Source organism: Mytilus galloprovincialis, chromosome 11 (genome assembly GCF_965363235.1).
Source record: "Mytilus galloprovincialis chromosome 11, xbMytGall1.hap1.1, whole genome shotgun sequence".
NCBI classification, from domain to species: domain Eukaryota; kingdom Metazoa; phylum Mollusca; class Bivalvia; order Mytilida; family Mytilidae; genus Mytilus; species Mytilus galloprovincialis.
In genome coordinates this window covers 15,112,144-15,139,614 of record NC_134848.1, presented here as the reverse complement: position 1 = coordinate 15,139,614, position 27,471 = coordinate 15,112,144, and the positions used below count along the sequence as shown (strand labels likewise).

The 27,471-nt window shown below is 32.3% G+C and overlaps 4 protein-coding genes across 4 annotated transcripts in view; all 4 read left to right on the top strand.

Moving 5' to 3' along the window:
• The window catches only part of LOC143052048 (uncharacterized), a 29,915-nt gene extending 21,325 nt beyond the window's left edge, over positions 1-8,590 (top strand). Inside the window, exons 4-5 of the mRNA XM_076225020.1 lie at positions 4,672-4,866; positions 6,775-8,590. Of these exons, the coding sequence (XP_076081135.1) occupies positions 4,672-4,866; positions 6,775-7,376 (797 nt within the window). The 3' untranslated portion in view covers positions 7,377-8,590. The remainder of the gene's footprint in view (positions 1-4,671; positions 4,867-6,774) is intronic.
• Positions 1-27,471, top strand: part of LOC143051678 (uncharacterized) — a 174,970-nt gene that overhangs the window by 133,035 nt on the left and 14,464 nt on the right. The window lies entirely within an intron of this gene.
• LOC143051697 (uncharacterized) lies at positions 16,135-21,693 on the top strand. The gene is made up of 2 exons (XM_076224609.1): positions 16,135-16,333; positions 17,309-21,693. The coding sequence occupies exon 2, from the start codon at positions 17,360-17,362 to the stop codon at positions 18,359-18,361; it is 1,002 nt and encodes a 333-aa protein (XP_076080724.1). The 5' UTR covers positions 16,135-16,333; positions 17,309-17,359; the 3' UTR covers positions 18,362-21,693.
• On the top strand, positions 26,695-27,367 carry LOC143051710 (uncharacterized). Its single transcript, XM_076224623.1, has one exon. It carries the CDS (start codon positions 26,730-26,732, stop codon positions 27,231-27,233), a length of 504 nt encoding a protein of 167 aa, XP_076080738.1. The 5' UTR covers positions 26,695-26,729; the 3' UTR covers positions 27,234-27,367.

Below are 27,471 nucleotides of genomic sequence, written 5' to 3'. Positions count from 1 at the left end.
TGAATGGTGATGGTGAAAATTTGTTTTGGGCAGCCATTTTCCCGCCAATTTTCACAATTGCTCGGATTTGAATGATATTTGGTTAATATAGTAAACATGGTATCCTGAGTTGGATGGTGATGATGAAGTGGCCATTTTTTAAATGGCTGCCATTTTCCGGCCAATGTTTACACTTGCTCAGATTTCAACAATATTTGTTTTTTAAAGTAAACATGATATCCTTAGTTGAATAACCATGATTAAACTTCTTAATATGTTTTAGCTCAATTTACAACAAACATTAATATATTAATTTAGTTTAAAGGTCATTGTTTACCAGGTGAGCGATTCAGGCTCTTGAGAGCCTCTTGTTTAATATTAGTGTAAAAACATGTAGTAAGTTGCATTTCACATCACATGGAATGTATTTCACATCACATGTAATGTCATATGCATAAAAAACAATTTGCATATACATATAAGATTTAATTAACAAATGATAAGTGTAAATTATTTTAAATTTTTACTTGTTTTAAAATTTGTGACCTAATATTAATCAGCTTTTGTATAATATACTTTATTTGCAATCATTCAAATATAATAGCTGCACTATTTCAGTAACCTGAACGATTAAATTTTATAAATCTATAAGGAATTTTTTTTTTATTTGTCAAAAGTTATCATCTTTTTCTGCAAATGATTTTAAAAAATGCAATTTTTAATTTTGAGTTCATTTTTTCTCAAACTTCTTTTTTTTACACCTTTAATATCAAACTCTGAGCTGAGTGAGAAGTTAAAGTTTCACATATTTTTTTAAATTCAATGATTTTTAAAAGAGTTCATGATTAATTTATGAACTTTTTGATATCATAAACTGACTTTATTCAGAAAATGATTATGACAAAGTTAAGGAAATTACTTTAATCTTTTTATTTGTTGTTGAAAATTATCATATCAGTCAATGTTTACAGTAGAAAATTGAGAATGAGTCCCATCCATGTTGTTTTGTTGTTGAAAATCATAAAATTTGTTAAAAAAAGGGGGGGGGGAATGTAAAAAAAAAAAGAATTAAAAGCCAACAAATAATGTGATAAAGATATAACATTACCAATATGGATTTATTTATATTATATCACATCACGTAGCCGGTAGTGTGCTTAAAACATGACAATAATCAAAGTTTTATCAAAATTTTGACAAAGATTGTACTGTCAACAAAGGGAGATTACTCGTAATTTACCTATCGGGAACGCTTCGTCAGAAATTTGACACATCGAAGTGGCACATTTCCGTCTCCCGAAATTCGAAGTGGCACAAATTTGATATGATGTAGTCCAAGTCATACCTCAATACATATTTTAAATTCAGCATAGGTTTTGGAGAAGTTAAGAAAGAAATTTTTGTTTTAATTTTCAAATCACAGCGGTTTTCGATGACCACCTCAAGTTTGAAGACGTAATATGAGAATTTAAAGTAGTTTATTACAAAAATGAGGTGATAGAAATATTATTAGCTCACCTTTCCTAAAAGGAAATGTGAGCTTTTGCCATCACTTGGCGTCGGTCGTCGTCCGTCGTCGTCGTAAACTATTTCAAAGATCTTCTCCTCAGAAACTACTGAACCAATTACAACCAAACTTTAGCTGAATGATCCTTAGGGTATTTAAAATAAAGTTTGTGTTTTATTTTCCATTTTGTCAAAAAACATGGCCGCCATGGCTAAAAATAGAACATAGGGGTAAAATGCAGTTTTGGGCTTATATCTCAAAAACTAAAGCATTTAGAGCAAATCTGACATGGGGGTAAAAATGTTCATTAGGTCAAGATCTATCAGCCCTGAAATTTTCAGATGAATCAAACAACCCATTGTTGGGTTGCTGCCACTTAATTGGTAATTTTAAGGAAATTTTGCAGTTTTTGGTCATTATCTTGAATATTATTATAGATAAAGAGAAACTGTTAACAGCAAAACTGTTCAGCAAAGTAAGATCTACAAATAAGTCATTAATACCAAAATTGTCATTGACCTTTTAAGGAGTTATTGCCCTTTGAATATATTTTACTCAATTTGTTTACTTGTTAGCTTACTTTAAAAAATCCTCTCCCTTGAAACTGCTGAATAAATTTCAGCCAAACTCAGGCTGAATGAGTTTCAGAGTATCTAGTATAAATTTTATATTTATTTCCTTGTACATCAAGAAACATAGCCTGTATGGCTAAAATAGAATATAGGGGTAAAATGCATTTTTTTGCTTTTGAAGAAGATATTACCAGATTCAAGAATATTTATTTATATTGAAAAGCCAAAATAATCATTGATGAAAGATTTAAGCAAATAATTTAAGGTGAGCGATTCAGGCTTTTGAGAGCCTCTTGTTTGTGTTTTGGTCTATTTCTCATATACTATTGGCATCCAGTCAATTATATTTGGTGTATGGAATGTTTGTAACTGTAAACTGTGCATGTCTGTCTGGCAATAATCATCTGACCTTGACCTCATTTTTAGCTCACCTTTCCTAAAAGGACATGTGAGCCTTTGCTATCACTTGGCGTCCGTCGTCGTCATCCGTCGTCGTCATCAACTATTTCAAAGATCATCTCCTCTGAAACTACTGAACCAATTACAACCAAATTTAAGCTGAATGATCCTTAGGGTATCTAGAATAAAGTTTGTGTTTTATTTTCCATTTCATAAAAAAAAATGGCCAGCATGGCTAAAAATAGAACATAGGGGTAAAATGCAGTTTTTGGCTTATATCTCAAAAACTAAAGCATTTAGAGCAAATCTGACATGGGTTAAAAATGTTCATTATGTCAAGATCTATCAGCAACGAGCATGTGTTGATTGTGCCAGGAATCCCTATCCCACAACATAGAATTTCACTTTTAAGAGACACTTTTACCATTTTTAATTAGTTTATTGAACATTGAGATATTTTCGATATTCCCGGACTACTTTGACATTGTTAAATATAGTTACATCTAAAGCCACAAAAAATACAATTGCTCTCAGTGATCAGTAATGATGTAGTCAGAGAAGGCATGACTTCGATCATCCGCTAGAAGGCACAACGCAATTTTCATAAATTCTGACTCAATCTGCCAAGGGTGAAGAGGAGGGGCACCGGATCGTAATCCTTGGCTAGCAAAGATGGATGACTGTCAGCAGGGGGACATTGTTTAACATAGGACTCTATGGGTAAAACATACAAATGTTCAAATAAGCTTATCAAAGCCAGGTGAGCGATCCAGGCTCTCATGAGCCTCTAGTTTCATTTGCATTTGAAGCATTTGCATTTGCATTTCAATTTCTTTTGATTTTAAAGCATCAACCCAGAAAATTTTAATTAGTTCCAAAGCATCCTGATCCATTATATCCTCCTCTACCAAATTTGTAACTTTTATGTTTCGAACTTCAAATTTCAACATTGAACATTTAACTTCTTATTCTAAATGTTTGCCTAACGCTAACAATTCAGACTTTTTCAGTGCCACCAGCAATTCCCTATTTGGATTCTCCATAAAGTTCTTTGCAGATAAACTTATAGTTATACTAGTTGTGATATGAAAAAAACTCATGGTTGTGATATGAAAAAACTCATGGTTGTGATATGAAACAATTAATTTAAACTTTGATCACTTTGTTTATTCTAAGTGAAATATTTGTGATCCCAGACAAGCCCCCAATTTCTGCTACATGTATGTGAAGTTTTTATAATAATATACTACAGAAAGACAATCTGATTAATTTCTAATATTTATTTTAAAACGAAACAATTTACAACAAATATTTATCAAGTTATGAATAATGTACATTGTAAGGACTGGCCTGAATATCAAAAGAATGTACTTGAATAATTAATATTCCTTTCTTCCAAGATGCTATATTCCAAGATGTACTTTTATTTTCAATTAAGCTTGTGTTTATAAGTCCAAGAAGTGATATCACTAAATATGTATATATCCAAAAATTTCCAAACATCCAATGATGAATCCTTAGTATCCCAATTAATCCATTACATGAAAGATACAGTAAACTCCGGCCGTCAGCCTTGTATAGGGTTTGAGCGTCATGCATGACCACAACTATTTGTTCATATAAAATTTACTACAAAGTATAAAAAATAAATGATTCACAGGTTTGTCTACAACAAACTTGTATTTATATAAAGTTATTAATAGAATGATGTAACAATAGACTGAGTTTTCTATAGAATATTATTATAAACATACTGAATTTAATATTAGATATAATTTACAAGACAAATACATAACATTATTTACATTTATTGCTCCTTTTTTTTGAAGAAGACTTAAATTGTGAATAGTTTGAATAGCTATCACATTTGTTTTCTACCGAAAGCAAAACAATTATGAGTTCCTAGTTTACACCAATTCTTGGTTTAAGACCCTGAAAATATGTTTACCTGCGTCTGAAAGTGTACTCTTTGTGGGCATCTTGAAAAGCCATTTCCTGTTGTTATTTTAGTCATAAGGGAAAACCAATTAACTTCAGGGGGTTTAATGATTGCTCCCTTAGGTGATTACTTCTGAGATATCTTTTAAAATATTATAGAATATGACAAGATTGTACAATAACTAGCATTCAGCTGATTCATTTGCAATATTAATTTTAGAAAGAACTGTGTGATGCATACTAATGTACACTGAAATTCATTTCTTTTATTTTCAGCTGCTGAAAAGGCTTTTGCAGAGGAAGACCGGAAGTTGACAGAGGCAGAATGGGCAGTTGTTTTAGCTCATCACCTGTTTTCAAAACTGTCTGTTTCATCATATTATCTTATTGACAAGGGGTACAGCAAATATGCAAGATGTCCATGTGGTTGTGACGGAATTTTAACCGGGGACTATGGGGACACAAGCATAGGTATTGGAGATTATTCTAGTAACCGTATATTTTATTTAGAGTTAAGTGATACATTTACATGTACAATGTAATACCTCAATAATATTTTTTTAAAAAATGCGTTTGTATATTGCTATCATATTGTGGTCGGAAGACATATTGGTTTCTTGACAATAACTTTAGTTTAGTGAATGGATCCCTATGAAATTTTACCAAAAGGTTCAATACCACAGAAGGAAGGTTGTGATTGCTTTTGGAGGTGATGGTTCCAACTGTTTATAGCAATAAGGGGCCCAAATCAAACATTTTTCTAGTTTTTGGACAATAACTTGTGAAATAATTTTTTGAATGCTCTGAAATTTTACCACAAAGTTCAATATTTTTTTCGTATCCAGCTAACTCGGCAGAGCACATTTTTAAAGCAGTGCATTTATGTCATGGTGTAACTAACATTTTGTTAACCCGATGTTGATTACCTGATATAGAGTGCACACATGTTTCATTGTTTTTTTTTTCATCTGTGACTTCTGTTGCAGAAAGTGAGCCTATATGGATAATGAGGCAGCAGCTTTAGCTCATTACCTAAGAAATTTCAGAAGGTAGACAACCTTGTTGCTTCATGTGTAGAACTATTAGTCAGAAAGTAGTATAATTATTTGAGACAAAATGGTTCCTGTGCATTGCTATTACTTTTGAAATATTTAGAATATTTTTGTATTTTCTGCTACCTGGAGGCTTGTCATGTGCTTATGAAGAAAAGAATTTCTTCTCTTCAACTTTCGAACCCCTTTGCATTTCATTTATGAAACTAATGATGATTCCCCCATATGCTCATTGATATCCTGGTCAAATTTACATCACAATTTTTTGCTGCATTCATGCACATATATATATTCTTTTTAAACGTGTACTGAAGTTCTTGTTTTTTTTTCACAAAATATATAGATACATATGTATATGTAAACTGTAAAAAAATGGTTTTATTTCCAAGCCAAGGAATTATACCTTCACCAAATGACAACAAACATTCCTCAAGCAGTTGATGATGTTTCTGCAAGTTAACTTTTTATATGATTTGCTTACTATTTATATGCAATGTTTTGCATTACAACATAATGCTTTTAAAAATGCTACTAGTTAAACAAATAGGAGAATTTAAGGTGTCACAATACAAAGATTTTTTCCCTACAATCACTAACCTTTAAAATGCTGTAACTTTCTTTAGAATGCATAAACATTAATAAAAGAGGTATATATAGATAGATAAAAGATTAATCTTTTAAATGAATGCAATATTTTTATTATGCAATTATTATGTAATTAGTGGCAAATTATCGGTCAGTTCACTTGAATGAATTTAGCTCTGTCATCTCTTTAACTATACTGAAAATTGTAACGTAATCTTAATCAACACATTATGGGCTTCAAAAGGGTGTCTCAAAATGTCCCTATGGTATGCCATTCTCTCATAAATCACTAATTAGTGTAAACATCCTAACCACATAAAAGAAGATAATGTTTGAATATGTGTAAAATTTGTTCTATACATTCTATCTGAAATCTGAGACACCTTTTGTAGATAATGGCCATAGGAACAACATATAACAAAATCTGCCCTCTAGGGATACCTATGCAGAAGCTAATTTCAATTGAAAGTGGAAATTTCGTGAAAAATATTTAAGGCACAGTTAACATTATAATTGATTACATAATTGTAGCATACTACTAACATTGCATTAATTTGAGAGAGTAATCTGTTAGCTATCCATAACTACCACATTTATAAATTTTCAAGCAATATTAAGAAAGTTACAGCATTTTAAAACTTGGGAGTTGTTGGAGTTATGAAATCTTTGTATTGTGCTACCTTAAAGGAAGTTAGTATAGGTGGTGTTTGTTATAGATTGCTTTTCAAGTTTTGTTTTACAGGTTGTCCTGAAGTTTGGCATGGTTTTGTTGATCTCATGATGGGCATGATTGGCATAAATATAGCAACCATTGAACCAGATTCACCTGGTGGGTCAGGAAACCGTTCTTCAATAGAAGTAAATATTGAAAATACAGATTTGAAATCTAATAAGGAGCAAATGATAGCACAGTCCATTGTATTTTCATTTCTGCAACAAAAACTGCATCCTGAGTTTGTAAACCATTTAATTCCAAGCATTGGTATATCAAAAGAGATGTTAGTTATATACTACTATGATTGTAAAAATGATGTACTTATTGAAAGTTCTCAGATGCCTTACATTCAAGATGAAAAACTGTGTATTCCGACCATAGTTGCTTTGTGGTTAGCATTGAATTTCAAGTACTTTTGTTCTGGTATAACCAAGGGCATGAATAACTCCAGTTACAAAGCAGGCTTCTTTGAACAAGTTGATGAAAAATTAAATCTGTATATGAATGTTAATATGCCATGTGGTAAGCACTATTCAAAGGAGGATAATACCTGGACATGGTTAGGAAAGCCAATAGAAGATGAACCTGCAGAAAAAGTCAAAGATATCAATAAGTTAGAACCTTGGTGAAATTTCTCATTTAGACAAAAACTTAATGTACACCATTGATCTTCTTTTTCCTGCCTAATCAACATCTTCTTTACCAATCAAAGAACAATACTTTATTTTGGATCTTCTTCAAGTGTTGTTGTCTATGTCTGCAGTAGTAAATAAAAGTTTCAGGTCAAAAGATTGATGAACATATGTTTTCCTACTTAAGGCACTCTTGCAAAACGAGGATATCTTCAATCAAGATGATTTTTAATGCAACTGCTCACATTTTCCTGTGAAAAAAATGTGACATAAGTCGCCACTTTGTGTTTAAAGACCCTGACACTTCATTGTTAACAAATCGTAAATGGTAGATTCCATTTGAATGGGTAAAAACCAGAACCTGATTGGCAGGTCTAAAAACAGGAAAGTTATTTTTTTATACATTTTTAAAACTCTATAAAACTTAAACTAAAAACTGCATATATATATATATATATATATATATATATATATAGCAAAGAAGTGATTTTTATTAACTTTATTGGTATATTTATTTGAAATATGTGATGTTGTATCTAGGCAATATTTTTTAGGGAAAATATTGATTTAAGTTGAAATGATAGAGCATTATTTTGAGTTGGAATTTACTCTTGTCCACTTACTGTATAACTTGAAAACAGCAAGTGATAAACACACCTGGTCTTCAGTTATGATCACAGTACCATTAAACTATTTAAATGAGGGTGAGTCCCCTGGGTAACCCCCCACCACTTGTAATTTGAGAATGTTCTTAATATCTTGTAAATGGTTGTGATCCCCACCCCTATTTAAACCATATATATTCTTGTTTGGGACAATAAAACTTTGGCAAATGAAATATAGCGTGAGTCCCTTGGGTCTTGACTTCTTAAGACTGGAGTTTGAAGTGTCTTAAATTTTCATGAAATTAACCGAAATTTGAATTGTAAAGTTAAGTATTAAATTTACAAGCACTTCTTTGTTTCATTGTAAAGTTTATTTCATTGTCTTTTTGAAAATGTTAAGTTTTAAGAAATCAGTAACCGTTAACCCAAAAATAATTTTACTACTGGTGATTAACATTTTGAGATAAAAAGTATATATGTTCTCATATTATTCATCTAAATATTATTTTATTGTTAACAATCTGTGTCAGAGATTCAGGACACTCCATTCACTATATTCTTGTTTTTCAATAAACTGACCGACAGCACTCATAGTGCTTTCATTAATAGGTACACCATCAGATGATCAAGATATTTCAATTTTTTTTAACCAACATTGACATAAAAATAGAACATTTGCAAAAATCAGTAAATTGCAAGTTACTATTCATATTCAATTTTACCACACGGTTTCATACCACAAAAGAAAGTTTCTGAATGGGAGTTATCTGGTTATGGCCGTAACTATTTAAGAAAAAGGGACCAACAACAAGCATTTTTCTTTTTCTTAGACAATAACTGATTAATAAATGTTTGGATCTGTACCTAATTGTACAACAAGTTTCCATATGACAAAGGAAAGGTTGGGAATTTCTTTGAATGTTATGGCCCAAAGTGTTTTGGAATCAGGTCTGGATTCCAGACCTTGGCCTCATTTTCATGGCCCATATGTCCATATATGAATATTTTTGTTTGGTTTCTCAGATAGCAATATGTCATCTGTATCTTTCAAATTGGAAGATTCTAAGATGTATTTTAAAAAAATATAATCCTGGTACCTTTGTTCAAGCGTCTTCTCACAGGTGACTCATTTTAATGGTTCAAGTTCAGTATCTTTGGTGAGGTTTGTTTCTTAAAAATTAATAGGCAATAGTTAAGTAATATTTTTGTATGAATGATTGTAAGACTTTTGTAATGTTTTCAAACTGAAAGCCTTTTAATGAAGCAGTGTGAACAGTGATTATTTTGTAATTTTTGCTTTATTATAATTTTACAAAGTTAATACAAAATTGTGAATAGAAATGGGGAATGTGTCAAAGAGTCAACATTGAAACAAATTTGTAAATGGATTCAAATAAAAGTATTTTAAAGTTATAGCATTAAGGTAGATAGGGTGTCTTCCTCCATCTTGGATTTTGAAATACTAGAAAACAAGGTCTAGATCTTTGATGAAATGTGCAAATTTTTATAGTAGTAGGTAATTCATGTGTAAGAATTTTCATTATAATATAGAAAATGCCATGTCTGATCATATTAATGGTTGTATTTTACAAAAAAAAGAATTCTTTTGTTTGATTCATTTTTTTCCAACTTTGTCAAATAAGGGGAGGCAACTCAAATGCAAGGGCAGATAATCCAGATAGTGTTACTTTTACAATAGAATGTGTTAGGAATTTACTCATTTTTACATGTAGCAAGAAAACGAGTCCGGTGACCCCATTTTTTCTTTTTCTTATCTGAAAGCATAATATTGAAGCTATCTTCTCATATTTTATCTCAAAATTCTATGGTGTGGTTTGCGTTTTATGGCGGAAAAATGGGTTTTCCATGCATAATCTATACAAAATCTTGACAATTTTGAACAACCTGTAACGTGAAAATAAGTCCGGTGACCCATTCTTTTTATTAATGTTTTTAAACAAGCAGGATATGAACTACATTTTGGCAAATTATTAAAAGATTCTATGGATTATAATTTAGACACCCCATCTACCTTAAAATGAGTTTAGGATTTAAAAAAAAAAGTTTTTAAATCAGTATATTAATGCAAGTGTAATATTCTGTAAATTTTGAAAGAATTTCCTTTAGCCTTGGTATGTTATTGCTTTTATATATGTTATCAATATTTGAATGAATTCACAGAGTTTTGTATAAATACTGGATGGAGAGTTGTCTCATTTGCACTCATACCATTTATATTGTCTGAATTTGTGATTGATTAACATTTTTGGGTTTATTTCCTTTTACATTTATTTTGGACAAGTCGTTCTCAAGTTACGGTGCACATGTTTACACCAGACAGACGGACAGACGGACGGACGGACGGACGGACACTGGACATTTGTATACCATAATACGTCCCGTCAAAATTGACGGACGTTTAAAAAATAACACAAAGACAGGTTAGACAAAAGGTCTTTCTACTTCCATTGGTAATTATAAATTAAAAAGGGGCCTTCCGAAGATGATTAGAAACAGTGATCAAGTTGAATCTAATTTCCGTTCAGTTCCGTTCCGCAAAATACCAATTGCTCTGAGGAATTGTATTTAACGGAATCGAACGGAAACAGGCATCTGTAATGTAATAAAAGCAGTATGATAAAAAAAAATATGGCTGACACCCCTTTTTGCACGAGAAATAAGTGTTTTAGATAGCATTCACGACCTGATGGCCTCTTTTTTAAAATATAATTACCGATGGAAGGAGAAAGACTTTTTGTGTAACCTGCCTTTGTGTTAATTTTTTTTATTATTGATCAAGTCGAAAATGCTATCTAAAACACAAACCACTCATGCAAAAAGAGGTGTCAGACAATTTTTTTTTATCATACTGCTTTTATTACATTATAGATGTCTGTTTCCGTTCGATTCCGTTAAATACCAATTCCTCAGAGCAATTGGTACTTTGTGGAACGGAACGGAATAATAAATTTAAAAAGTTAAAATCAGAACCAATGTTTCTAATCATCGTCGGAAAGGACGACGTGAGGTCAGTCTAGATATCATAATGCATGACTTGCAAATGCGTTAATTTCATGATAATTTATCAGGACAATCCGACATATTCATCTACAAAATATTTCCCGATGTTATACATTATAACACATTTCACCTGTGAAGATGAGATTAAGAATACATTTGTGTTATTTGTATATGGAAAACCATAAAACACAGAAATTTTAAAGTTTGTTTTGTTTTAAAGATTTTTCGAAATTTTGATAAATGCCCCCTTTAGATACCTTAAATGAAATTCCGTTCCGTTCCGTTTTGTTCCGTTCCGTAAAGTACCAATAGCCCTATTTATCGGCATTGTTTTTGAAGCGAGTAACAAACTGTCGGGTTTTATCTTTCGATGTCCTCAGGACATATCCTCGTGATATAGATAAACCATATTATACGAATGGACTGCAAAGATGTGTTAAGGTTGATTCTAATTGGTTTAAAAAGTCACGTGTGAAAAAGTCAGAAGTGAAACTACAAATTTGATAGTTGTTAGAATTCATATGCAGTATAACGTAATCAGAGATCAATATTTTAATTAGATTGTGCCTGTAAGTCCGTACCTATTAACTTACCAGTCTAAAGATATATTGGGAGAATCCTTACAGTCTTAGAGATATAAACATGATAAATATAGAGTAACTGTCCTGGTTTTTTATAAGTCTTCCTTAAAGTATTGTATAATTTAGACAATACATTACATGTACGTGTATTGCCGAAATTATATGATAATTTGATGATATGTGCTAATCATACACTACAGCAGTATTTAATTGTATAACCGTATCCATATAAAATTTTACTAATTATACATTTGTTTACACATAAACATGAGTACTTTAAACTGTATGCTCTGAACTACTAATGCATGAATAATGCTGTTCTCAGTTCCAATGCATCTATGCAAGTCATTACAATTTTAATGCCCCTTTCGCTAAGCCATTGGTGGAATTCAATGTAACAGTTATCCTGGTCTGTCTGTATGCAAGTTTCTGTTCATCACGAAATTGATTTCAGTTCTGTAACATTAATATGGCTCGACTGAATGTTATTATATACATATGATATATATAATATATATAAACATGTATATATATGTACAGTGCTTATTATCACACACAAAAAAACAGATAATTTAAAAAAAAATCATTATAGTGAAAAATGTATGTCCATTTAAATGTGCAAATAATTTTATCTTTTTAATAATGTTTCTCTTTTTAATATCATTTCTAACTATTATTTGCCACAAATTTAATACTTAAAACTATTCAACAGTGCTCAATCCCACAAAAATAACAAGCTCAAAATTGGGTGGTTAGACAAGATTTTTCCACAGCGATGGTTACGTTAGAGAGAAAAGACATTGGATGTTCTGCTGCAGTGCATATGACTGCAAGATATATTTTAAGTTTTCGGGCACCCCAGATTAAAAGTTGAACTGCAACATTGCAAAGGGTTAGTGTATGATTTTATTTTATCAAAATGTTAAATGATTGATTGATTGATTGTTGGTTGCTTAACGTCCAGTGGCAAATATTTCATGCATATTCAGAACGAGAACAAGTTTACAATAAATACAAAAGGTAGGTCTTGTCACAATAGAGACCATCTGGGATGAAGGTCGGGGAAATTTGGACTGCCACTGGAAAATGAGGGTTTATTAGATAGGGACAGAAATTTTGCCTTGCAACAGGCCACCTACGGACCCCTCAAAGAGTTGTTGCAACGGTTCTTAACGTGCAAAGAGCGTAGCACTCTCTCTACACGAGACATCGGATTTAACGTCCCCATTCTGACCGGACGTGACTGCAAACTTGATACATCCCGCACAGCGCTAAACGGACGCCCCACTTCAGCAAGCGTTTTACTGCCGGTCGGGAGAAGACCAAGTGACCATATTTCTATTCCCCAGTCACCCTTGGGGGGAATGTTAAATGTTTAATTTTTTTTATTGTTTTTATTATTCTGTGGAAATTTAAATCTCAAGAATCTTTCTGTGAGTTTGGATGAATAATTCCATGTTTTAATTTGTACCAGAAGCCCAAGTCACGCATTAGTTAACAGGGATTTAAAATATCAACGATTAAAATCACATGTACATGTACATGTGTACTCTAGATAGTTTAAACAAAATGTTCAGCTACATTTAAAGGAACCTATCTATTTTTAATTCTCAAACATAATTGTTATTACTCAAGCAACGTTGTTAACAGTTTAGATATATATCAAATCGGATGAGAATCCAGGATTTTTAAAGGGGGACTGAGGGGTCTAGCAAGTCAACATTTTGGGTAAAACTATATAAAAAAAGTACTACGCATTTGCCATACATGTAGCTCCTTGAAAAGAGCGTTCCTTCAGCTATCTCCTCCCCCAAAATATCAGCCTCGGCAATTTTAAACCCTTTTACGCCGTATATTCATGTAGCTGTACAATGGAGCCTATGGGACTACAATCTAAGTAGACATCTGAATCACCGAAAATAAACCTATATTTTCATGTATAATTTGATAATTAAATTTTAACACATTTATATATACATTGTTTTAAATTTGTTCTTGACAACAGAGTTGGTGTATGTGGGTTCGATTCCCACCATAGGCATTCATATATATTGGCTGGTGCAAAGCGGGCAGTTTAGCTTAGAGGCTCTACACTGACTCTGTTGTTCATATGTCACTTAAAAAATCAGGCGGCCTCGTTCAGGTTTTGCCATCTTTATTTTTCTTTTCCAAAATCATACACAACAAAACCATTGAATAATTGTGAAAATTATACCATACTTGTAGATAACTATAGTAAAACTTTAATTGTTTTTGGCATAATTAACCTTGGCTGCCATCCAATAATTTGATCCAATAAGTTTTTATATTAATGAATTATATAAATCAGAATTGGATTCTTTTGGTTACATAACATTTTGGATGGTAGGTGGCGGCCAAATCTTTATTCCTAAAGGCTTAAAGCTTTTAGGTCTGAAAATTGTCCAAAATCATCACATTTTGACAAATTTGGAACATAAAATGTACTTTTATGAAAAGAACTGATTTATTCATCTTCGCTAGCCAAGGGTTACGATCCACTCCCTTTCCCTGAAGAGAAAAGGAGTGGGTTAAATGTACATACATAAATGAAAATTAAAACCAAACTGTTGTCATTATTCATAAAAAAAAGAAACCAAAAGGGAGGTACATGTATGATTGGTAATCAGACACTAGCTCTAACTAGACAAAATGATGAAAAAGAAATAAAGCTTACCATACAACAGTTTTACAATCAGAAAAAAAAACTATACATAAATCAGTTAGAAATAGCCATGAAATGACAAACGTTAAACAATATATATACAAGAAAACCAATGGCCACATCAACGAACAAAGTTAACTGAAAATCAAGATATACACCAAAAAATTACAAGCCCTGTTTTACAGGCTTCTTTAATACTAAGGACCGACACATTCATATGGTAGTTGTGTTCTATATGCATGGTGCAAAATTTTCTCATTGCTAAAACCAGTGGTATTCAAAGTATAAAATCCAGAACAAAGTAAAAAAAGACTAACAGTTGAAAAACTATCCAGATGTTGTGAAATTCAATTAACAAAAATACCGGCATCATTAGCGAAAGGCTATCTACATATAATACATTGTATTATTCCATATTGGTATTATATTTTAGTAGGTTTCTCTATATGAATTGGATTTTGAATAAAAAAGCATATTCACCTGAGAAAGTGTTATTCATGCACCGCTCTAAACGTCAATCGCTTTTGCATGCAACGTTATGGTAAAATGTTTCAAGTAAAATTTGTTTTGGTATATGTTTGTCATCAAATACATTTTCTTTTCTCGGAATATGGAATAAAACAATTACTGTCTTTTGTTTCGGTAAATATGGGGTTTAATTGACTTTGGAAAAACTGATATTCACTTCGGCCGTCGGCCTCGGTCAATATAAGTTTTTCAAAAGTCAATAAAACCTAATATTTACCTCATCAAAAGACAGTAATTGTATAATATTTACATTAAACCATTTAATAATTAGAAAACAGAACCTACAATGTACATGTATAGCTGCTGATTTTTTTTAACAATTTAAAAAAAAAATAAAATGGATAAATGATTGACTGTGTTACAATAAAACCAAAATAACTCAGTGAAGCTATTTATGAACATTTCAAAAGTTTGTGTTGACTGCAACAAAAATCTAGAACAAGGGATAGTAATCTTGCTGTGTTAACATCCATTTAATTAGCAATTGATCCAAAAGCTAAATGGTTCAGAAATTAGAAGATCTGGATACTACATGTACAAACAATTGTTAATAAATGCCATTTGTAGAGTAGGATCTGCTTACCAATCCGGAGCACCTGAGATCACCCCCAAGTTTTGGTGGGGTTCGTGTTGCTCAGTCTTAAGTTTTCTATTTTGTTTCAAGTGTACTTTCATTTGTCTGCATGTCTTTTTTAGTTTTAGTCATGGAATTGTAAGTTTATTTTCGATTTATGAGTTTGCTGTTCATCTGGTATCTTTAGCCCAAATATTACAATTTATCTGTGTTAATATGATTGTCTTGAACCTCTTTTTCATAGTTCAGTGAGTGACTATATAGCAACTCGAAAAATTGTTTGCTATGTTGATTCTCTATTATAAGTTATACGCTAACGATTTTTGTATTTGTGCAACTATATGGTCATAATGCCAATCTAACAGTTCTCATTTGACCACGTAATCGTTGATAATTTAAAAAGTTAAGTTTCCTAGTTTAAGTCAGTATATTAGATATGATAGCAGATTATATAATCTGTTCTATATTGTAAGGTGAACATTTCTGTCTGGCAGGTATTATATAAACACCTGTCATTTATCAATAATTCAACATATAAACTTGTACTCTGATGTTCAGTACTTCAGTACTTTGATATTTTGGTGTATTTGTCTTTATTTCTATCTGGGAACAGTATACCGAAGAAGCAATGTTTTATTTATATTATAAACAGAGAAAATATGTAGCAGTGCACTTATATAAAACGGCGATGCGTATCTGTTGAGGAGGTGTTCCATTAATGGTAGGAAATACATATTGAAGAATATAACGTTGGTCTCTTTCCCCCGACTTAAATTCTCCCTTCAAAAACAAAGTAAGTTTATAATGTTTATGGACTTTATGATTAGAAGCAGGTAAACAATGGTTTATTTTATTCGTTACAAATTGGAGTGAGCAATAAATGGGTAGATTTAATACTGTTTATAACATGAAACCTTTGAAGAAGCTATTATAATCTGCTTGTCCAGACTGAAATTTGTAAGGTAAGACGGTAAATAACATGTTGTTTTATCATGGTTATACCAGAGACATGTATACTAAATTTATATGTCTCTGGTTACACATACGTGATTGGTAATTTGTTATATTATTATGAGACAACTATACTCCAAAGTATCTAGATGCATCATGTAAGAAATTAAAAGCAACCACCCACTTGCACTTCAACAATGAGGAAAACCCATTTTTATGAATAGCAAACTGTTAAAGGTCCAAAAATCGAACATTGCTGACAAATGTAGAACAGTTCAATTGGGAAAATTAACGTCCTGATTTTAGTACAAACAATACATGAAAAACATATGTCCCATTATGATTCTTTAGATGACATTCCACACAACTCCTCCACTCCTACGAAAGTGACGAGAGCTATAAACAAAATCACTGCCTCCAGGCTCCTACAGTTGGATTGCATCCTAGGTCATTCATGGTCCAGTTACCATGGTTACTGAATTTATTGTGATATTTTCTTTAAAGTTGCATATTAGCAACGTTACTGTTTATCAGATTGTGACTTGTCTTTTCTGATTTTATTTAATATACAGAAAGGTGAGACATATCTCTGAGTCAACTGTTTATTTACTATAGATAAGAATATGTGTCATGGATGCCAATGGACAACTAACTCTCAAACATGTATGTCAAAGTTGCAATGCATGAAAATTAACAATAATTTCTTATTATATACATTGAAGTCAATGCAAGTAGGTTAAATTATAGCCTTCAACATTATTATGTTGACCATGTTGAAATTTACCAACATTGTTTTTTTATGAATAAAAAAGATGTGATGTTTACTTAATGAGGCAGTACATTATATAAATTTCTTGTAGATGTTGTATATAGCATGGAATAAGAATTACTAAACATGCAGAGAATGTTAAAATATGTTATACATGTATGTAAATTGCAGATATCAAAAGGTTTATATGTCTTTATATTTGTTTGTTCTTAAACAGAGTCTTACAAGAACGCACATTCTGGAGATAAACATTTATATCAAAAATAAGATGTTAGAGGGAGGAGAGGATTTAGTCACACTCAATGGTAATCTACAGAGACACATAAACACACAGATTGATACTATACTTCATAAATGTGAGGTTTGTTTGAGAGAATTTAGTAGAAAAAGTGACTTAAAGAAACACCTAAGAATACACACGGGCGAAAAACCTTATACATGTGGAGTTTGTGGGAAAGAAATGTCTAGAGGTAGTAGCATAAAAAGACACATGTATATACATATTGAAGATAAACCTCATAATTGTGATATATGCGGTAAAGGGTTTAGTCATACTAGCAATTTACGGGATCACATGAGAACACATACAACCGAAAAACATACTGTCTGTGATGTATGTGGTAAAGGATTTAGTAGGCTTGGACTATTACAGATTCACATGAGAACACATACAGGGGAGAAACCTTATGACTGTTGTGAATGTGGAAAAGGGTTTAGTCAACTTTCCAGTTTACACAGACATATGACAACACATTCTGGTGATAAACATCATGAGTGTGATGTATGTGGTAAAGTGTTTAGTCTCATTGTGTATTTACAGAGACACATGATAATACACACAGATGTGAAACCTCATAATTGTGATATATGTGGTAAACTGTTTAGTCCGCATGGTCATTTACAAAGTCACATGAGAATACATACAGGTGATAAACCGTATAACTGTGAATTATGTGATAAACGGTTTAGTCAACATGGTGTTTTACAGAAACATATGAGAATCCATACAGGTGATAAACCCCATGTCTGTGATGTATGTGGTAAAGGATTTAGTGAGCAATGTAATTTACAGAGTCACATGAGAACACACACAGGTGATAAACCTTATCAATGTGATGAATGTGATAAAAGGTTTAATCATTCTAGTAATTTACGACGTCACATGAGATTACATACAGGTGACAAACCTTATGAGTGTGATGTATGTGGTAAACGGTTTAGTGAGCATGGTAGTTTACAAATTCACATGAGAATACATTCTGGTGATTAACATCATGAGTGTGATGTATGTGGTAAAGCGTTTAGTCTCATTGGTAATTTACAGAGACACATGATAATACACACAGATGTGAAACCCCATGTCTGTGATGTATGTGGTAAAGGATTTAGTGAGCAATGTAATTTACAGAGTCACATGAGAACACACACAGGTGATAAACCTTATCAATGTGATGAATGTGATGAACGGTTTAGTCAACCTAGTCATTTACAAAGTCATTTCAAAACACATGCAGGTGATAACCCTCATGACTGTGACGTATGTGGTAAACGGTTTAGTCAGTAAGGTAACTTAAAGAGACACATTAGAATACATACTGCGGATAAAGCATAACACATACATGAGAACACATGCATTTGTGTACTAGTCAAATCAAGGTAAATCTGATTTCGTACTTAATGTCATGAATTCAGACTTGCAGAGAACGCATACTTGCGACAAACATCATAAACATTTTCAGAAGAAATGCATTAAACAGACACATACTGGAAATAACTATTAAACCTTATATATGTGATGTATAGATGAGGGTTGTATGATAATGAAAACTAACCATGACAGACGCATAAAAACATATATTGTGTCTGTGAGGTTTACATGTAAATTATTTGGGAAACATTATTTGTATGGATGATTAATACAGAGATGTATAAGAACACATAGAAAAATTGATGTATAAGAACAAGTAAAGATCAAGAAGTATAAGAACACATAGATGAAGAGATGTTTAAGAACACATAGAGCTAGAGATATATTAGAACACACACATAGAAATAGAGATCTATAAGAACACACACTTATAAAGAGATAATAGATATATTAGAACAAATGCATAGAGATAGAGATATATAAGAACACAGGCATAAGAGATTAGAGATATATTAGACGTATGTAGTGAACTTTTTTTTTAGAATCTAACCCTTCAAAAGCACTCTAAGGCTTTTCAATTCAACTTTTACAAATATGTAAACAGTGTCAGTGTATACATATTTGTTAAACAGTCAAGGGTGTAACTTTAAACAAGTTAACAGAGAAAAATAACATGCATGTGTTATTACAGACACTTTCATGAGTTGTCTGCTCTTTTTTTTCCTTAATCTGTAGTAACATATGTTTGTTATCAATTAAATATATCACAAATATTTTATCTTTCAGTCAGAGCTCAGACATAAATATGATAAACAGGTCCATTTTTGTTTTTGACTTAAAGAAGTCAAAACATGTATTTATTGGAAAAATGTGTTTTCAATTTTAGCTTTTAATACATGTATTACCTTCAGTTGATAACTAGTTTTCTAATTCCATTAATACAATTTTGATCAAACATAGTAAATCAATGAGACAAGGCCTTTAAGACATGTAAGAGAAAATTAAGCAGTTATAACAAGGCTTAGTTATTACAGGCATGTAACTTATTATACATATATATGTATATGAGAGTAAATGAGACATTTGGGAATTACTTGGAATCTTGCGCAGTGCCTTATTACAAGTTCTGAGCATCATTTCTTACAATGAATTGAAATACATTGTGATATATATGTCTGAGCAAAGGCTTAAAAGAGATGTAGAGAAGCTGTAATAACACCCTTTGGTTATTGCAGGAATATATTTTCTGTAATAACATAGACCTGTGTACTATGCATGATTGGTAAACTATGAACTGCTATATCTTTGTCAAGTTGAGTATACATACATGACATAAAGAAAATTACAATATCAATAGAAAAATTTAACAAAATAAAGTTTGTGTATTGTCTGTTTGAAACATGTAAGGCAGCAACCATTTGATTTTCTGGGGGGGGGGGGGGGGGGGGGGGCTATGGTTTTTTTTTCTGTGCAAACTTTTTTTTTTGCCTTTGGCGAAGAACAATCTATTTTTTACCGACAAAACGAAAACAATTTTTTTCTTTCAATTTTAGCATTACATATAGTGGCAGCTGAGGGTGTAACAAACAATTTTTTTTTCTCATGGTCCAAAACAAATAATTTTTTTCACCAAAACCTGGAAACAAACTTTTTTTTCCAAAAAAAACCATAGCCCCCCAGAAAATCAAATGGTTGCTGCCACAGGCGCTTGGGTCTATGATACAGATTTTTTTTTTTTTTTTTTTTTATTAAAATATTCAATTTCCTATATTTATAATACATATCTATCAATTCTGTGCATGTATCACCTAGTTTCGAGTGATTTAAACGACCCAGAGAAAATACCAAATTTTACTATCCATACTAAGTAACAGTTTCTTAGGATGGATAGTAAAATTTGGTATTTAATAACAAACATATGTTATTACAGTATTTTGATATTTTAACCGACAATAACGACATGTTTGTTATTTTTCTCTAATAATTACTTATTTAAGTTAGACCCTTGACTGTTTAAGTTGAATTGTAATGACATACATGACATATTGTTTACCAAATGAACATGATGAATGTTATTTTTTGTTTAAGGGCATCCGATACAGTTTCTCGATTAAATGTCATTTTTATAATTTTGTAATATGTTGTAGGCCTTGGCGAGTTAACACAAAATAAAACATAGGTCACCGTGCTTGTTTTCGAGAAAATTGAGGCTGAAAATTGGGGATTTGTGCAATTTTGTAAAAAAAATGGCAATGTTATAATTTTTTTGGAGCAGATATTTTACGTCGTAAATAATTAAGATCGGGTTCAATCTGAAGCTGTGATAAATGTCAAAAAGGGAAAAAATAAATCACTACACGAATAACTATGCAATTATTCAAGCCTTGCTTGACATTGCAGACCAGATGCTCAAAGTGGTATTTTTTTAAACCATAAAAAATGGAAATAAACTGTTTCTGAAAATGTAATTTTTATCATTTTTCTGCATAAACTGCATTTTGTCATGCTTTCTCCAAATTTCAAATAAAAAATATAGGTCACCGTGCTTGATTCCATGATAAACGCGATTTATCCTAAAAATTGCGTCCCCCCTTTGTAACCTCAACGTTAGCGCCAAAGTGCACGACGTCGCTGGCAGACAATTCCGACGTTATCTCTGCAAATTACCGGCGACATTTTTCAGATGTATAAATATTGCTTGTAAAGTACTAACTCTAAATTGGCAATATGTTTCCGGGAAAAAAAACATGTGAATGATAAATACCTCTCTCTGTTTGTGGTCTAAGTGAGAAACATCTCAAGAAAAACTTTTTTTAAAGTAATTACGGGCTGTTGATAATTTTTACGGCTTTTGAAATTAAAGACTCGGCAATTTAGAACTTGACATACAGTTACATGTACTGTACACACTCATGTATTAATTTGATGTATTAATCTATAAAATATGTTGACCACTAGATGTTGTTTTTTTATTTTGTTTGATGTGCTGCTGTTTCATTACAATACTCCTTTACATCCCTCTATTCACGTTTTAATCACTTTTTATACGACCGCAAATTTTGAAAAAATTTTCGTCGTATATTGCTATCACGTTGGCGTCGGCGTCGTCGTCGTCGTCGTCGTCGTCGTCGTCGTCGTCCGGCGTCCGAATACTTTTAGTTTTCGCACTCTAACTTTAGTAAAAGTGAATGGAAATCTATGAAATTTTGACACAAGGTTTATGACCACAAAAGGAAGGTTGGTATTGATTTTGGGAGTTTTGGTCCCAACATTTTAGGAATTAGGGGCCAAAAAGGGCCCAAATAAGCATTTTCTTGGTTTTCGCACTATAACTTTAGTTTAAGTTAATAGAAATCTATGAAATTTTGACACAAGGTTTATGACCACAAAAGAACGGTTGGGATTGATTTTGGGAGTTTTGGTCTCAACAGTTTAGGAATTAGGGGCCAAAAAAGGGCCCAAATAAGCATTATTCTTGGTTTTCGCACAATAACATTAGTTTAAGTAAATAGAAATCAATGAAATTTAAACACAATGTTAATGACTACAAAAGGAAGGTTGATATTGATTTTGGGAGTTTAGGTCCCAACAGTTTAGGAATTAGGGGCCAAAAAGGGACCCAAATAAGCATTTTTCTTGGTTTTCGCACCATAACGTTAGTATAAGTAAATAGAAATCTATGAAATTTAAACACAAGGTTTATGACCATAAAAGAAAGGTTGGGTTTGATTTTGGGAGTTTTGGTCCCAACATAATAAGGGGCTCAAAGGGTCCAAAATTAAACTTTTGTTTGATTTCATCAAAATTGAATAATTGGGGTTCTTTGATATGCTGAATCTAACTGTCATGACTATGTATGTAGGTTCTTAACTTTTGGTCCCGTTTTCAAATTGGTCTACATTAAGGTCCAAAGGGTCCAAAATTAAACTTAGTTTGATTTTGACAAAAAATGAATCAGTTAGGTTCTTTGATATGCTGAATCTAAAAATGTACTTAGATTCTTGATTATTGGCCCAGTTTTCAAGTTGGTCCAAATCGGGGTCCAAAATTAAACTTTGTTTGATTTCATCAAAAATTGAATAAATGGGGTTCTTTGATATACCAAATCTAACTGTGTATGTAGATTCTTCATTTTTGGTCCTGTTTTCAAATTGGTCTACACTAAAGTCCAAAGGGTCCAAAATTAAACTTAGTCTGATTTTAACAAAAATTGAAATCTTGAAGTTCTTTGATATGCTGAATTCAAAAATGTACTTAGATTTTTTATTATGGGCCCAGTTTTCAAGTTGGTCCAAATCAGGATCTAAAATTATTATATTAAGTATTGTGCAATAGCAAGTCTTTTCAATTGCACAGTATTGCGCAATGGCAAGAAATATCTAATTGCACAATATTGTGAAATATCAAAAAAAAAATTAATTAGAGTTATCTTTCTTTGTCCAGAATAGTAAGCAAGAAATATCTAATTGCAAAATATTGTGCAATAGCAAGATTTTTTTTTAATTGGAGTTATCTTTCTTTGTCCAGAATCAACTTAAATCTTTGTTATATACAATATACAATGTATATTCACTTTTTACTACCAACTGATAAATTGAAATAATCTTTACCATTCAGTGATAACAAGCAGTTTTTTTACATCTTAATATTTTATGATGTATTTAAATGAGCAGTTATTGTTGCAAACTCCATTAGAAATTTTAATTGAGATTAGTTTTGGAATAAGGGAAAGGGGGATGTGATTAAAAAAATTGGGTTCAATTTTTCTCATTTGAAATTTCATAAATAAAAAAGAAAATTTCTTCAAACATTTTTTTGAGAGGATTAATATTCAACAGCATAGTGAATTGCTCTAAGAGAAACAAAAATTTTAAGTTCATTAGAACACATTCATTCTGTGTCAGAAACCTATGCTGTGTCAACTATTTAATCACAATCCAAATTTAGAGCTGAATCCAGCTTGAATGTTGTGTCCATACTTGCCCTAACCGTTCAGGGTTCAACCTCTGCGGTCGTATAAAGCTACGCCCTGCGGAGCATCTGGTTATAATTTAACATTTATTCATAAAATCTAACTTTTTTTCGGGTCATTGATTACAATTGAATAAAATTGAGAGGCTCCTAAACAGTTTAAAATTCACAGTTTGTATAGCTCCAAGACTATGCGGTATGGGCTTTATTCATTGTTGAAGACCGTACGGTGTCCTATAGATAACTTTGTTAATTTCTGTGTTCTGTTTGTTTCTTGTGGAGAGTTATCTCATTTACAGTTATGCCATATTTTGTATTTTATGTTGTGAGAAAACAAAAATAAAATCTTATAAAGGATATTCTTCAATATGCTAAAAGATGCTTTTGTCCAGAGAGAGAAACTATACAATAATTTTGATATTTTTTTATACGGAAAAAAACGATTGAGTTACTAGCGAGAGGACTGGACAAAGGGGCCTATTACCTATTTCATTGGTAATTTACTATGTATATTTTTTCACCACAGTGCTCCACATTGCAGGGTACATACAATATCGCACATGCTTTGCATCTGTCTGTCCTTCCGGTCCTTGTGGTTAATTAGATTTTTCAAGTGTACAATTCTTGCCAAATTTCTATGAAACTGATATCGTATGGACACGTTCGAAAATCACTGCATATCAACTATTCGTTAAAAGAGTCAGTTTGCCATTCGGAAATATTAACTATATCGGAAATTGCATTGTATTTGCTGTCATTCCGTCATTTCTCGTGTATTTGTAAAAAAAAAAGGTCAAGAATAAACATCTGTGCTACAAGCTCATGATACGCCCGTAGTCTAATGAAAAAACCCATAATGCATGTTTTTAAAATAACACGGGATGGTACAGGAAGTTATTGGAAGTATATCCTGACTCATTCCTTATCCTTATAAATAAAATTTGAATACAGATCGTTGAACCATCCTGAAAAAATAACCATGTTAAGTTTAATGACATTAGGATAATATGATATACTGTACCATATTTACGACGGACAGCCGGACGCCGGACATTTTTATACCATACTACGTCAAATCAAAATGTTAACGGGCGTATGAAAATATTGTTGGCTACTGCCTTTAGAAATTTCCTCGGAGTTCGGTATGTTTGTGATGTTACTATTTGTTTGAAAGAATACGTGCTACGTGGAGGTAATATAAACTTTGTTCTTTTATTAAAGTTGTATCATTGTTGATATTAGCGGAATACCATTATTTATCTAACATAAATAAATTGAATAAATTGTTCAGTAATGAAGTTTACTTCTTCGTGTAAAATATTCGGTATCAGTTTTAAAAAAGCATTGTTGGTTCAGTGGCGGATGCAGGAATTTTCGAAAGGGGGGGTGCTAGCCCAGGGCAAAGGGGTGGTGCAAAACATATGTCCCGATTGTCCCGATTCAAATGCATTGATCGGCCAAAATAAAGGGGGGGTGCGTACCCCCGGAACCCCCCCTCTGGATCCGCCACTGTTGGTTTTCTGTGCTGTAATAAATTGACAGGTAATCGGGTCCGGACTAAATCATGGTTTATGAAGGATAATGATATATTTGCCACTGGACGTTAAGCAATCAAAAATCAATCAATACATAGGACATAGTCTTGGTATATAGCTGGCATTTAAGGTAGCGCCTTCCCCATATCAAAATGATAATTGACATGCATTATATTACTAGTAACACCAAAAGGGTCAGTCATCTTGGGATTGCTTTACCGTATACGACATTTTGTCAAAGATCACACATAAACAGTAATGTGTTTTATTTCTTATCATTTGATTAGCCTGTTATCCTGTTAGAATCAAATGCACTTATATTAATGTTGTAGAAGTTAGCATGCGGGAGAAACAGAAATTGGAGCACCAAAAAATTTACATTACGTTTCTTATTACGGAAAATTACACGCATTACGTCCCGCAAAAAGTGACGTTTTGCGGGAATTCAAACGCTTAACGTCGCGCCAAGAGTTAACTCCCTTGAAACTATCGGATGCCCTCATCTGTGAATTTATCTATTTTAAAACATTAATTGTGATATAACAATGTCATGAATGTTTGAGGAGGAGGGGCAATAGGGGTCCGTTAATATGTTAACAGCACCTCGATTTTGGCAAAAACAGTTAACAAAAATGCAGTTAACAAAGTGGGTTAAAAACAGTTCACAGCTTTCATTTATCTCAGATAACAGTTTTAAACAACACATTGAAAAGGGCCAAAACAGGTTAACATAAAAAGGTATTGCCACTTCTTTGAGAGTTCATCCAGGTATTAAACTATGTTGAAATATTAATTGTGATATGACAATGTCATAAATATATGAGAGTACATCCGGGTATTAAACTGTTAAAATATTTATTGTAATATGAAAATGTTATGTCATGAATGTTTGTGAGATAAAAAAAAGAAGAAGATGTGGTAGGATTGCAAATGCGACTAATCTCCACAAAAGACTTAATGACAAAGAAATACAAAAACTATCACAGATCACCGTACAGCCTTCAACAATGAGCAAAATTCATACCGCATAATCAGCTATAAAAGGCCTCGAAATGACATAAAACAATTCAGAAGAGAAAACTAACCGCCAAATTTATGTACAAGGTACGTCTCTCAAATACTATAAGCAGTAGGTCACCTATATGTGGTGTATGTGTGAGCCAGAATTTGTTCCTGTGAAAAAAGTTCCAGTGGAACTAATTTCACATGAAATAATGAGAGACACATAAACACACATACTGGAGATAAACATTATCAATAAGATGTTAGAGGGAGGAGAGGATTAAGTCACACTCAACGGTACTCAACAGAGACACATAAACACAAAGGCTGATAAAACACATTATAAATGTGATGTTTGTGCTAGAGAATGTTCTCAAGGTAGTCACTTAAAGAGACACTTGAGAACACGTACTGGTGAAAAACCTCATAACTGTGATGTTTGTGCTAGCGAATTTTCTCAAGGTAGTAACTTAAAGGCACACATGAGTACACATGCTAGAAATAAACCTCATGGCTGTGATGTATGTGGTAAAGGTTTTAGTTTTCTTAGTAATTTACAGAGTCACATGGGAAAACATACAGGAGTTAAACCCCATGAGTGTGATGTATGTGGTCAACGGTATAGTCGGTGTTGGAGTTTACAGATTCACATGAGAACTCATACAGGTGATAAACCTTATGACTGTGATGTTTGTGATAAACACTTTAGTCAGCTTGGAAGTTTACGGCTGCACATGAGAACACATACAAGGAATAAACCTTATAACTGTGATTTATGTGGTAAAGTGTTTAGTTGGCGTGGGAATTTAAGGACTCATATCAGAACACATACATGGGACAAGCCTTATGACTGTGGTGTATGTGGTAAAGGGTTTAGTGAGAAAGGTAGTTTACAGAGACACATGAGAATACATACAGGGGATAAACACGATAAACCTCATGACTGTGACTTATGTGTTAAAGGGTTTAGTCAGCTTGGTAGTTAACAGATTCACACGAGAACACATACAGGTGATAAACCATATGACTGTGATGTATGTGGTAAAAAGTTTAGTGAGCAAGGTAGTTTAAAGACTCGCATGAGAACACATACAGGGGATAAACCTTATGACTGTGGTGAATGTGGTAAGGGGTTTAGTAAAAGTAGGAGTTTACGGGATCACATGAGAACACATACAGGTGATAAACCTGATATATGTGATGTATGTTGTAAAGGGTTTAGTC

Coding starts and splice junctions, on each gene's coding strand:
- LOC143051697 (XM_076224609.1), top strand. CDS start 17,360: ATGTTAGAGGGAGGAGAGGATTTAGTCACACTCAATGGTAATCTACAG.
- LOC143051710 (XM_076224623.1), top strand. CDS start 26,730: ATGAGTACACATGCTAGAAATAAACCTCATGGCTGTGATGTATGTGGT.